This window comes from Plasmodium berghei (genome assembly GCF_900002375.2).
Source record: "Plasmodium berghei ANKA genome assembly, chromosome: 14".
Taxonomy (NCBI): Eukaryota; Apicomplexa; class Aconoidasida; order Haemosporida; family Plasmodiidae; genus Plasmodium; species Plasmodium berghei.
In genome coordinates this window covers 796,915-810,747 of record NC_036172.2, presented here as the reverse complement: position 1 = coordinate 810,747, position 13,833 = coordinate 796,915, and the positions used below count along the sequence as shown (strand labels likewise).

Here is a 13,833-nt window from a genome sequence, read left to right as displayed (position 1 = left end):
TTTTAAGTGACGAGTTCAGTAAGGTGAAGTATGCACATACATAGGTGTATAACTTATATACAATTCGATAGTATAAACGAATGCAGAAATTAAAAAAACACTCGAATTAATAGTAAACTAAATGTCTGTATAAAAAAATAAATACAACAATGGTGCCATATATTACTTTATAAAAATATGTATATGGATATGACAATATAATGATCACTATATAAGTGCCCATATATAAAAATAATATTAGGTATATCCATTTACTTTAGACATTTTATCAATGACAAATAATTTTGATATAAAAATTGTTTTTCAATGAAAAATATATATTTTGAATTAGAATTCCATTATAATAGGTATATTTACTGATTATTTATGGGTGTTGACACTTCAAAACTTATTATGCAAATATGAGCTATTAAAAATTATAAAGTATGAAATAAATATCTATAAATATTTATCACTATTATACATCTATTCCATTTTTTAAGTAAAACCTTGCTAATTAATTTTTAAATTGTTATATTTTCTTCATTAAAACGTTTATTTATATAAAAATATACACATATAATATTATATACATGTATAAAAAAATATAAATGGTAATAGTAATAACTATCACAACAATAACATTTTAATAATAAATATTATTATAACGCAAATGTTAAAAATGCTATAAATCAAAAAAATAAAATTCCAAAAAATTAATTTAAACTGCAGTTTTTAATTATATTAAAACTTTAAAATGCTATAAGAAAAAATCATAATTTCAAATTTAGAAAATAATAAAATCTACTATATACGATTATGGTTACTTGGGGATATTCTTTATAATATTATAACAAGTTTACACATCATTTAAAAGCATTGGAAAAAAACATAATACGATTTGATTATATTTGAATGCAATTCACACATATATAGTTATAATTTTATGCTGCAAATGAATTTGTTTGGCATACCCTAAATTATCTATGGTTAGATGATGGAAAGTGATATTCATAATTCTATGGAAAACGATCAAAAAGCTAATAAAGAAATTTGTGAAGATGAAGAAGAACAGGGTAAGGATATCAACTATAACAATGATAGTATGGAGAACAAAGAAGATACTAAAAGTAGAAAATCAAAAAATAGCCTTATAATAAATAAAGACGAAATTAATGAAATAAGTGACAAGTATATAAAATATTTAGAATGCATAAAAAATAATTGGTCTTCATCCCAAGCATCAAAATTATTAAATGAAAAATTAATAAAATATATATCTGAACGCTTTTTATATATGTCTAGTTCTCTAAAGGTTAGAGTATTAACAAGCTTTTTTTACTTAACTGATAAATTGCGAATTGAAACAAAAGAATATCTATTATTAATTACAGCAAATGGCGAAATTGATGGTAATGGATGGGTTAAAAAATTTAGTCGAATTTTAAAGCAATTCGTTAAAACCGGAATTATTGATATTAAGGACATAGATAGCCAAACAATGCACAGAATTTTAAATTATATTGACCAAGAAAATAGTAATAAAAAGGGGAAAAAATGCTATAACCACAATAAAAAGGAAATCGAATATATACATATGTGTGATCCGATAAATGAATTAAAAAATTTAGGAAATAAAAATATTATACATTTGGACGAATATAAAATGTTTACACCCTCAAAAAATTTTGATTGCCTTCTTTTGTCGGTAATAATATATAAAATAAGTAAATTGCCATTAAGTATTTCTTATCCATACACATATATATATGATGCTATTCAAGGTTAATGAATATGCTGATATGATATTTTATGTATAATTTAACCATATATCCAAAACATTATATGTATGGGCATTCAAATCATATCTACTTATGTGCCTTTACCAGTATTTTTACTTTTTCACCACCATATACGGATAATAATATGTTTATTGGTCGGGAAATCACATGATTCCCTTTTTCCATTTTATATATGCATATTTATTCTCTTCGCCTTTTTCTTAATTTTATAGGTAATTAAAAAAGGGATTAATGAATTTAAAAACTAAGCATAATCCATAAATAAATATTATTATAAATATCTACATTCAAATTTCATTTTTTTTTAATATATATTCATAAGAAATATAGCTTTGTTTTTTCCAAAATTAATTTATTTATGCGATTATTATTTTATTCATTTTCTTTATTTTTTGTATGATTAATTCGAAATCATAATATGTATATTATTTAAACTTTTGTAACTTATGAAAAATTTGATACATCCATATTTTTTAAATCAATATATTCACTGCTTTAATTAAGATTTTCTTAATATTTATAAAATTAAAAAAATATTACTTTGAAATATAAACATAAAAATTGTATAATTATTTTTCTTATATAATTTCAAAAATATGGAAATAGCATTTAGGCCTATATGCACACAAAAATGCATATATATTGAAATAAAAATCAATCAAAAAACATAATAAAATTTATATTAATTAAAGAATAAACAAAAATTAATGGGAGTTAACAAAAAAAATATTGGGGGAATTGCCAAAATATATGTTATTATAAATGATTGCATTATGTATAATTTTCACGAGTAAACATATTAATATTATATATATATAATTATGTATTCACATTGAACTTTGAAGTATTTAAATAATTAAACGTATATAAGTCCCATCTTTTCTTTTTCTTTGTCCTTTTTTGCTTTTTTTTTGATTTAATTTTTGTAAATGCATACCACTTTATAGTTTTTTAATTATGTTATTCTTAATAAAATAAAGAATATATTCCTGAAATCCTTAGCTTGTTTTTTTTTTTTTTTTTTAATTTATTAAAAATGTTTAGAAACGTGTTTGTTCTTTTACTAGCGTTTTTTTGTTTCCTGAAGCATCTAATTCATTGTGATACTATAATAGTAGAGTAAGCATAATTCAACATATATATTAGCATTATTTCTTAAGAGTTAAAAACCTTGTGAATATATATTTTAACTTTTATTGTCACAAAATAATTGATTTTTAATTGTTATGTATATAATTTATGAACAAATATATCAATTTGATGTCTTATATAAATAAGCATGTAATTATATGTTAGAGCTTATTCACATATACAATTCGTTTCATTCCTTTTTTAATAGTTCTAATGATGCCATCGATAACTTTGATAAAGAAACCGTTTTGAACCTAGATGATGTAAATACTGATATATAAACAACTTTTTATAAGGATTTTGTATAATTATATTCATATCTATATAATCATATATATTTTATATTCCCTTTTTTTTCTTATTTCAGAAAGTTTTTAACATATTTTTAGACAAAACTGTAAGGAATTAATCAATAATACAATTCTTATTTTTTTTTTCAACTCCCTTATCATATAATCTTTGTTTATATAGGCCACAAGCAAAACTATAATAAATAAATACCAAAATGTTTTAAAAGTAATATATAAAGTGTAAAAAAAATGTAAATTAATTCCATCATATCGTTAATGACATATATATATATATGCTCTTTTAAAATTATTATCAATGCTATTACATTTACAGTATAGTACTACCATAAATGAATCATGTGGTTATGTTAAGGATTTAATCAAAGGGCGAAATCTAAAATATTTTGGTATATTTAATATTTTATAAAAAAATGTTATAATAAGAACATAATAAATCATATACATATATTTATGCGCATGCCCATATATGTTTTTATCCTAAACATTATTAAATTATTATTATCATTCAGATGAATTAGAGACAAAGAAATATGCAAATTCAAATGACGTAAGTTTATGATAAAATACATTAATTAAATAAGTCACATATATATAAAATGATTATAGTATTTATGAAAAAATTGAACACTGATTTTTATAAAATATTTAAGAAATATATATCATCACTTTTTCAAATTTTGGGTTTACAGATATATACTTTTTCTATCTACGTATATACAGCTGCAAATAATGATGGTAAAGAAAAACAAAAAAATATGAATACTGTTTTAATTATTCCTTCAATATATAAATAATATAATATGGAACATAAATGATTTTATAAATCATTTGTGTAATAAAAATTTTATTTCCTTATAGATATAAATGGAATTTACAAGAAACATCCTAATTATATATCTTATTTAACGGCATGCAAAGAAGGTGACATTTTTGATAATCTCAACGATGTTAAACAGAACAAAAACGTTTATCACACCAATCCGGTAAGAATCTAAAACAAAATATAGTACCCTAGTAATGTGTATACATGTTTAATAATATATTATATATACAAAATATGTTATATTTTTTTTGTAGACTATCTTATCTCAGGAAATGATAATTATTTTAATGATTTTTTTCCTTTTTATTGGATTCTACGCTTTAATAAATATTAGTACCCCGAGAATGTTCGAAGAAAGACAATTAATGATAAATAAAGAGCATTAAAATATTTATTAAAAGGGGAAATAAAGAGATACTTAAAATAATAAAAGACTGAAGAATAATATAGCAATGAACAATCTCTGTTTTGTTGCCATTTGTTGTAATTTGCCTTTTGAATTAAATATTGTAAAATTTTATTATTATATTTTTGCATATTTTAAAACTGTTTTAATTTGTAATAATATTATGCATATACGAGAATAAAATAATGATCAGTGTAAATAAATTTATTTATATATATATATAAAAAATTCTCCATTATATTTTCTCTTTCCTTTTTTTTCGTTTATAATACATTTTTTCAAAAACTTTTATTAAAAAAATTGCAATAATTAAAGCAAGTTATAATATAAACAAAAAGAGTTCAATAGGTGTGTGTAGCAAATATGTATAAGAGAGATTACACAAAAATAAATACCTATTGTAAAGAAAAATATAGGTTTTTATGATTACATCCTTAAAACATAAAAATTGGTTCATAAAGAACGGGGTAATATAATAACCATTTATTCAGTTTTATGTACACAATATGAATAATTTGATGCTTCAATTTGTTAACTATCGTATAAATCAAATTGAAAAACAAAAGTATATATGCATATATTATTTTTTTGTATATTGGTATATATGTAAAAACAAAAAATTTTCTTAGAATACATTGGTGTGGTAAATATTATTATCAATATATTTTTTAAATTTTTGCGATTCAATATGTTTTTGAATTGGAGTTTTCCAAGTATATGGAGTAAAATCCGGGTATACCTCTTCAGGGATTTTTGAAATATTCGATCTGAAATTTTTTCTGCATACTGCGCTTCTTTTTTTTTGAATTCTTTGAATTTTATATTTATACTCTTTTAATATATTTTTAAACCAGTAATCTGGCCAATGACTAGTGCAATAATGTGGTGCAAAATGACAGACATATTTTTTCCCCGTCATTTTACATAATGTTTTAATAGATACAATTTTGTCTAAGCATCTTTTTAATGCTTTTATTCTACTCATCCATTTATTACTACCACTAAAAGATATTTTTACATTATCTAATCCTAATATATATCCTAATGGTAAATATTTTCTGTTTATTTTCAACCCTTTTCCTAGTGGCCTAGGTATTATTTTTACATGTGATGAATATTCTTGCCCACTCACTGGAAAATTCAAAATGCAATTTTTATAATTATAATCTATAAAATCTAAATTATTAATTGAATTTAGTAAAGCGCTATTTCGTGCTTCCTTAAGATTTTTTCCAAATCCTACTCCATAACCATACACTCCCTTTCCGTTTCCTATGATTATAATTATTCTTATGTAATAAACTCTTCCATCTAAAAATATAAAAAAACAAAAATAAAACATATAAATAATTATATGAGCATATAAATGTTTATATATATAGCTTTTAAAGATACAATGAACGTATATAAAAAATAATATTAAAATGATATAATAATATTAGTCCCTATTAAGGTGAAACACTTGAAATATTTCGAAATATGGATGAAAAAATAAGAAATGTGTTGTATATATATAGGTATGCAGATAATGTAATATAAGCATAAATATAATGTGGTCACCTTTAGTCATGCTCATCATTCGTTTGACTTCCAATATTGATGATCTCATTTCATTTAATTTTAACATGGGATCAATCGTATCTTTTTCTCTTATGTATTTGTTTGTATTGTGATCATAAATAGTATTAGGTATTTGCTTATATTTGTAGTTATAAGTATCTGTATTTTGATCAAATGAATAAGTAATCAGAGATCTGTTCATGTTGTATTTTTTTTCTTTTTCTATAAACAGGTCAATATCCATTTCATTGTAAGATCCATCACTTTTATCATCAGTTTTAATAATAGTTAAAGACGATTGATTTGAATATATCATCTTTTTTAATTCTTGATCAGATATATGTTTATTCTCTTGTATATTATTTATCCTTTCCTCTATCGAGTTTTTGGGCTTTTCATGAAAAAGATAGAATGGAGAAAATTCCTCATAAAAGGTAAAATCCGTAATATTTCTGCTAGCACACTTTAGCATTAAATAAGATGTATGCTTATCATTTTCAACAATTTCGAGAAAATTTGAATTATTATTTCGTAAAAGATATTTTTCAAAATCCCTTACATCCATTTTTAACCAATTATCTAAACCGATTTTTTTTAAATTTAAAAACATCATATTTATTTGTTCTTCTAAATCACTATTTATTTTTTTTTCTAATAAAAATTCAATAATTGTTTTAAAATAATGTGTTAACTTAGATGTAGAAAAGTGTTTTTTTGTATCTACAACAGTATCATTATCTATTGATAAATTATCATATAAAAAATCATTTCCTAAGTTATAATATTTTTCTTTATATAAAAATTCATTTTTTTTTTTTTCGTTTATTAAAACTCTATTTATATGCCCTTTTAACCAGTTCTTTATATAATTGTCTTTAATATTCCGAATATTTGATGGTAATTTATATTTTACATCTTTATAAACATCTTCTATCCATCTGTCTACATCATGTTCATTTTTTTCTAAACAAAAAAAATTACACAAAGATTGCACATATTTATATAATCTATCGCCTTCATTATTATCTGGGATTTTTATTTTATCTGATAAATCTCCAAATAAAAAAATTAAATCGTCACATATATGGTTAGTCAATGATTCAATAGCTAAGCAAAAGCTAGCTGGATTAAATACAGGCAAATTCATTTTGGTTATGTTCATAAAGTTACTTTCATCAAATGTTTGGTCATTTGATATATTATCATTTAAAATTGAGCCGTTATTTATTATGTTACTATCAAAAGAATCGTTAGTACCATCTTTTTTATGCTCCGAACTGTTGGATTTATCAGTAATTGAATTTACTTTAACTGCTTTTACATCTATAGTTTTTTCTTTAAGATTTTTTTTGTTTTCTACACCATTATAGTTGTCATTTATAATATTGTTTTTGGCAAATTCATATATGTCATGATTTATTTTACTATCTATGTTCATGAAAACATCTTCATCAAAAATATTTGTTGTATCATTTAACTTCAATAAATTATATATTCGGATAGCCTGCTTATATTGGGATTCGCCCATTTCTGCATTTCCTTCCTTACTTTGTTTATTTTTACATTGATGCCCCGAATTTTCCGAACCCTCATTATTATTAATACTGCCTCTATTATTATTTTTTTTTTTTTTGATTTCTTGAATAATATTTTCATTTAATAAATACTCATCCTCATCAATTTCATCGTATATTAATTGTCTAAGGTAATCAATTTTTTTATTTTTCACATTTCTATTTATAGTATTAATATCGATTTCATTGTTGTATATATTATCCAAATATTTATCTCTTACTTTTTCATTATATCGATTTTTAAGGGTCTTATTTAAATGACTATTGTGAATATATCGCGAATTCAATATTCGAATTTTATTACAATATTTTCTATTTCCAAATATATTCCTTAGCATTTTAATTGACTTTATATGCAATATTACTCATTTTGTAATATTTGTGAAACGGATGTTATATTTCATCCAATTTTATATTTCTATAAGTGCATCTTCGCAACTGTATAATAAATCGTGGGAAAACAAATGTGCCAAAAAGCTAAGCTAAAAAAATATGTGGAATATATTACGAAGGATTTTTAGAGGGTTAGTAATTATAAAAAAAAATTAACAATCATTTGGTGAAATAGTTCTAATGAATTTCAATAAAAAAAGAAAGTTTAAAAATGGTGTGGGGGTTATAATTTTTGAAGAAAAAAATAAAAAAGCATTTTCTCTATTTTTGTTCTTATATATTATACATATATAGTATTTTCAAAAACAGTGTTAGCAAAATGATATACCGAAATATGAGCTTTTATAATCATATAGAATAATAAATTTGTAAATTTATAAAAAAATAAATGGCATTAAAAAAAAAGAAAAAAAACTTACATGTGTATTTATATATATATTAGTATAGAATACCACAAAAATAAAATTCAGTCAAATAAAAATTACAAGATGAAAAATAAAATATATACTATGAAATATGAAATGAAAATTCGATAAGCTAATTAATGTTAAAGTGTAGGACAAATATATCACATATGAGAACAATATTATATCGCTCCACAAAATATATTTAAAACTTTCTTTTTTGATAATAAATGACAGAATAAAAATTAACTATATATATCACTTAAATAAAAAATAGGATTATTGTTTTTTCGTGTTTGAATAAATTGTTCTGATATCGTTATTGTCTCTGTATCTTTTGCTATTTGTATTGCTTTATCATTTTTAAAAAATGAAACGGGTGTTTGAGTTTCCACTGTTTTTTTGTTATATAACTTTTTATAATCTAAAAATATTTTTACTTCCAATAATTTTTTGTTTTTTACTTCTTCTTCACTTTCAATTGTATTTTGATTAGAAATTTTATAGTGTATATCAAAAACATTATTATCATATATATCTAAGACCTTTTTACTGTATCGATTTAAGTCATATTCATAATTTTGTATAATATTTGACATGCCTTTCGAAAACCCTTCTATAATTTCTAATATTTTGCTGTATAATGCTTTATTGGTTTTTAAGATTTCTAAAATACTATCGCTTCTGCATTTTTTGACAAGCTCATCACCTTTATTTTGATTTATGATCGAAATATTTTTTTCGTTTTCTGATGTGTCTCTTTTTATTTGAAAATTTTCTTCCATATTTACGCTTATTAGGAAATCATTTAGATTATTGTTTATGCAGTATAAAAATATTTTTTTTAAACCTTCTATATAGCCATTACTATAATTATTATCTGTGTTTTCATGATCATTTATATTTTCTTTTGTAAAATTGTTTTGTGATAAATTAGTAGAATCAAAATTAGTATTATCATCAATATGAAACACTTCACTAAAAGATTCAACTTGGTTATTTTCTTCTATGCTTTGTAGTGTTTCATCTACATCATCTTTTTTTTTTTGGTATTCATTGAAATATAAAAAATCTATTTCATAATCCTTAACATTTTTAAATATATCAAAAAAGCATTCTTTATTTACTTTACCTGCTTTTTTTGTGTCAATATTTTCATTTGATGCTTGTTCTTTATATATATACGATTTATCATAATAATTATATATGATGCAATTCCCTTTTTTAAAATTTAAGACAGGAAAATATTTAAAAAAATGTGTTAACAATATGTGAAATGTGTGTACCGATTTTATAATTTCATAATTTATTTTTATGCAACTTTTGTAATATTTACACAACTCTATGTATTTAAAATATATTAAGAATTGTGTTGAATCATTAATATAATTATTGTTGCATTCTTGATCGCCTAAAATATTATTGCTAATATTTTTTGTATCTTCTGTATTCATGCTTAATGGCATCTTTTGTTCCATCTTGTTATTTTCGTCATTATTCGTTTTACATATATTAATAAATAGATGAATCATTTTTTTAATATTACTTTGTATTTTTGTAATGTTATATTTCATACTTTTCTTTATATTTCTTATATATTTATAAAATATAAAGACATAAATATAGTTATCAAATATAATTTCATTAATTCCATTTATATTATTTTTCATAGAAAGGATACTTTCCTTTTTGATCTCTACCCAATTAAATCCAATGTTACATTGCTTGTTATTATTATAATCATAAGAACCACTTAAACCAATTTCAATCGCTCTTTTGTTATTTATATCATTAATCAATTTAGTATTAATATTTTTAGTGTTAAGATTTGCATTATCACTTTGAGGAAATTCCAAGTTTTTTGTCACATTTTTCCCTACGTTTTCATTCTTAACCCCTTTTTCCTTTTCTATTTGCCCGATTTCGTTAGAAATATTTTGATTATATACAAACTCCTTATCACATACATTTTTATTATCGTGGCAATAACTTTCATTACATTTTTGTTTGCCATCATGCTCTATTATAAAATATTCATAAGGGTCATTATTTTGGTGTCCGGAATTTTTTCCGTCTTTTTTTTTTATCAACTTGATTTTCCATTTATGTTTTTTATTTATTTTTTTAAAATAATAATAAAGTGTTACGAGAGTTGTATTATGAATTAAGTTAATATACTTGTATATATTTACAAAGAATGATATATATGCATATTGAAACATTTGAATATTTATAAATTTGATATATTTAATGAAGCTAATAATTTGTTGTTTTTCAAAATAAGAAGTATTATTAGAATATATTTGCCTAATATTTTTTAGGTTATTTAAAAATATAAAAAAATCAATATTCTTATATTTTTTTTTAATATATCTATACATATATAGGTATATAAAGATACCTAATGATAAATTTAAAATAAATTTTAAATACATTTTTTTTGCCATTTTATCATTTTCACATATATATTTTCTCATTTTTTTTTTATTAACAATTTTACGAAATATTTTTGTTATACATATCATTCTATTTTTTTTATTATAAAGACTGTTATTAATTTCACATATGGCATATATAAATGTTTTTCCAAATTTAAAACTTTCACTAGCATTCTTTATTTCATTCTCGTTGTTTTGTCTATCTTCATTTTTATTATTGCATTTTTCCGGTTTAGTAGCATTATTGTCGTCATTTTTTTGTCGAGTTGTTTTCTCGCTGTCTTTTGCTTTTGTTATGTTTTTGCCACCTGCATTCGAAGCAACACAATTATTTTTCTCATATAATTTTTTTAAATTTTGAATAAAATTTGTTAATACTTGATAATCAAAAGTATAATAATTTGAGTCATTATTATTCCAATTTTCTAGCATCTTTTCATTTTTCTCTTTATATATGCATTTATAAAGTTTAGATTCATCATTTTGTGCACCACAATGAGATTTGTTCTTTAGGTCATTTATACATTTGAAATAAAAAATAGAGTCAACAATAATGCTGTTGAAATATTTTAAAATATAATATTCCGTTACTTTGTAAAAATAATGAAATATATTTGTTGAATAAGAGAAATTATTAACATGCTTGTAGCTACTATCTAATATAAAAGATGTGTATTTGTTAATTTTCCTATTTAATTCATTTATAACATATGACTGGTGGTTATTTTTCAATTTTCCGAATTCAAGGTTATAGATTAAAAATGCCACTTCAGTTTTGATTCTGTCCATTTTGTATTATATATAATATAGTAGTTTGTTTTTCTATATAGAAAAATAAGTATATTCATCTACACACATGCCTATAATTGCGTATATCAATCCATACACATACTTATGCATTTCATTGTGCATAAAAATGTTATTATAATATGACCAATATAAATTACGTCTATAAATATTTCTGTTTATAAAACAACAAAATAAAAAAAATATATTTTTATTTTTCTATGAGTTAATATATATGAAGGCATGAAAGTTTGCTTATTGAAGCTAATTATTTTAACTTTTACCATTTACTTTTCCATTTTTATGTGCACATATATACATAGTGCAAATATATTGACTTTTGATGGTAAAGACAATAAAAAAACTAATTTTTCTTTTTATTTAAGAAAGAATGAGAAATAATAATTATTGTTTCATATTCCTATTCTTTCAACGAAAGTGTTTACATACATGAATGTGTATTTTTACTATATTTTTATTTATTCACTTTTTATAATATTTATTTTGTTGCTTTGGTAATTCTATAATATATTTCCTGCGCTGAATTTGTCATTTATTTTATAATTTATGCAAATATTATCATTTTTATGTTTTTTGTCTCAATTTTTTACATTAAAAAGTTTTTCTCTTTTTATCACAATTTCACACAAAAAATAAAAAAAATAATTACAGATTAATAAAATAAGTTAAATATAATGAAGAAAATAAAATTAAAAAACAAAAATAAATAAATATTACGGCGTAATAAACAATTGTTTCCTTTTTATGTATGTTAACGAAATGAAAAAAAGCCATAGCATGGTTTGAAAATTTACAAAGGTGTCTTTTATAGAATATGAGTAAACAGAAAAATAGAATATAACAGATGAAATAAAAATAACAAACAAATAAATAATGGACCATACATAATTATATGATAATTTCGGCATACTGTAATAAGATGGCTTATTTATTTCTAAGACATATGTAATTTCGAAAATGGTATATAATATTAAACAAAGGAAAATAATTGAGCATACAATTTGATTCAAATTATATAACCCTCTTTTATATAATAATACATTTTTATATATTGAATAAGTTATTAATAATAACTGATAAGCATAATTTAGGAAAAATAATGTTCTTTTCTTTTTTGTACTAAATTCGATATTAAAATTTACATAATTAATTGCATAAAAGGAGTCTGTATATTTACTCATAAATACGTTAAAGTTGATAAATACCCAATATAAACTTGTAAATGTATTTTCTGATATTATATAATTTTCTAATTTTTCAATTTTACATGTTCTTATTGTATATATATTAATTAAATTGTTATTAAATAATCTGATACCATATAAAAAGCTCAAGAAACATAAGAAGTATATAAAATAATAGCACAATATCCACATACTATAGTAGCAAATTCTTGAATTACTAATACTATATAGATTTTTTATCTTTAATTTGTTGTATCTTTTTTCTTTTTCAAGTTCATCATCACTGTCATCTCTTTCATTATTACTAAACTCGTTAATATCAACATTTATTAAATCATCATTTATATCACTAATTTCAGTCTTCTTATTATTCAGTTTGTCTATATTTTCTTTGTAATTTATATTTATTATTAAGATAAGACTGTTCAAAATGGTTAAAACGTATAGTAGTTCCCATTTTACATCACCTTCTCCTGAGCAACTTGTGTAAAATTTGATCCCTTCAAAAAGAAATGAAAAGTTCGTATATATATATAATTATGGGGAATGGTACAAACGAGTCAATCCGTGCATAATGAAATGCATATAGCATGAAAGGACATTTAATACATATTTATAAATACATATATATATATATATATATATATATATATATAATTGTAAGAGGAATTGGCACATATGATAAAAATGAGATACAGCAATTTTCTAAAGTTTGCAGTTTGTAATACATGCATATATTTGCATCATATGCAATCACATATTATTTATATGTACAAGTACGATTATATATTTTCATGAAACTTACAGTCGTTCTGGTTAAATATGGTAAAAACGGTATGAATCCCAGTTAATATTACAAAAAAAAAAATCGACAACGTAGTAATCTTTAATTTATGCCTCTTAGCCATATGAAAACTATTTTTTATAACCAGAAAGAATATACCAAATTTTTATGAAAATCACTATGATGTGATTTTAAATGGAAGTAAAACCAATTACTTCACTTCAAATTATCATTTAA

At 21.7% G+C, this 13,833-nt stretch overlaps 5 protein-coding genes across 5 annotated transcripts; 2 read left to right on the top strand and 3 right to left on the bottom strand.

Moving 5' to 3' along the window:
- Positions 1-973: 973 nt before the first annotated feature.
- PBANKA_1420400 (negative elongation factor A, putative) lies at positions 974-2,029 on the top strand (the record flags this gene model as incomplete). Its single annotated transcript, XM_034567539.1, has 2 exons — positions 974-1,687; positions 1,994-2,029. 2 exons carry the CDS (start codon positions 974-976, stop codon positions 2,027-2,029), a joined length of 750 nt encoding a protein of 249 aa, XP_034424026.1.
- A 788-nt stretch (positions 2,030-2,817) lies between these two features.
- Positions 2,818-4,432, top strand: PBANKA_1420300 (conserved Plasmodium protein, unknown function; the record flags this gene model as incomplete). The annotated part of the gene is made up of 9 exons (XM_034567538.1): positions 2,818-2,900; positions 3,121-3,175; positions 3,280-3,309; positions 3,384-3,428; positions 3,537-3,609; positions 3,733-3,770; positions 3,913-3,958; positions 4,082-4,206; positions 4,301-4,432. 9 exons carry the CDS (start codon positions 2,818-2,820, stop codon positions 4,430-4,432), a joined length of 627 nt encoding a protein of 208 aa, XP_034424025.1.
- Positions 4,433-5,077: 645 nt separating this feature from the next.
- Positions 5,078-7,924, bottom strand: PBANKA_1420200 (mitochondrial ribosomal protein S5 precursor, putative; the record flags this gene model as incomplete). Its single annotated transcript, XM_034567537.1, has 2 exons — positions 5,078-5,763; positions 6,013-7,924. 2 exons carry the CDS (start codon positions 7,922-7,924, stop codon positions 5,078-5,080), a joined length of 2,598 nt encoding a protein of 865 aa, XP_034424024.1.
- A 704-nt stretch (positions 7,925-8,628) lies between these two features.
- Positions 8,629-11,610, bottom strand: PBANKA_1420100 (conserved Plasmodium protein, unknown function; the record flags this gene model as incomplete). The annotated part of the gene is made up of 1 exon (XM_034567536.1): positions 8,629-11,610. The coding sequence occupies one exon, from the start codon at positions 11,608-11,610 to the stop codon at positions 8,629-8,631; it is 2,982 nt and encodes a 993-aa protein (XP_034424023.1).
- Positions 11,611-12,341: 731 nt separating this feature from the next.
- Positions 12,342-13,720, bottom strand: PBANKA_1420000 (GPCR-like receptor SR25, putative; the record flags this gene model as incomplete). Its single annotated transcript, XM_034567535.1, has 2 exons — positions 12,342-13,312; positions 13,618-13,720. The coding sequence occupies 2 exons, from the start codon at positions 13,718-13,720 to the stop codon at positions 12,342-12,344; spliced, it is 1,074 nt and encodes a 357-aa protein (XP_034424022.1).
- Positions 13,721-13,833: the final 113 nt, after the last annotated feature.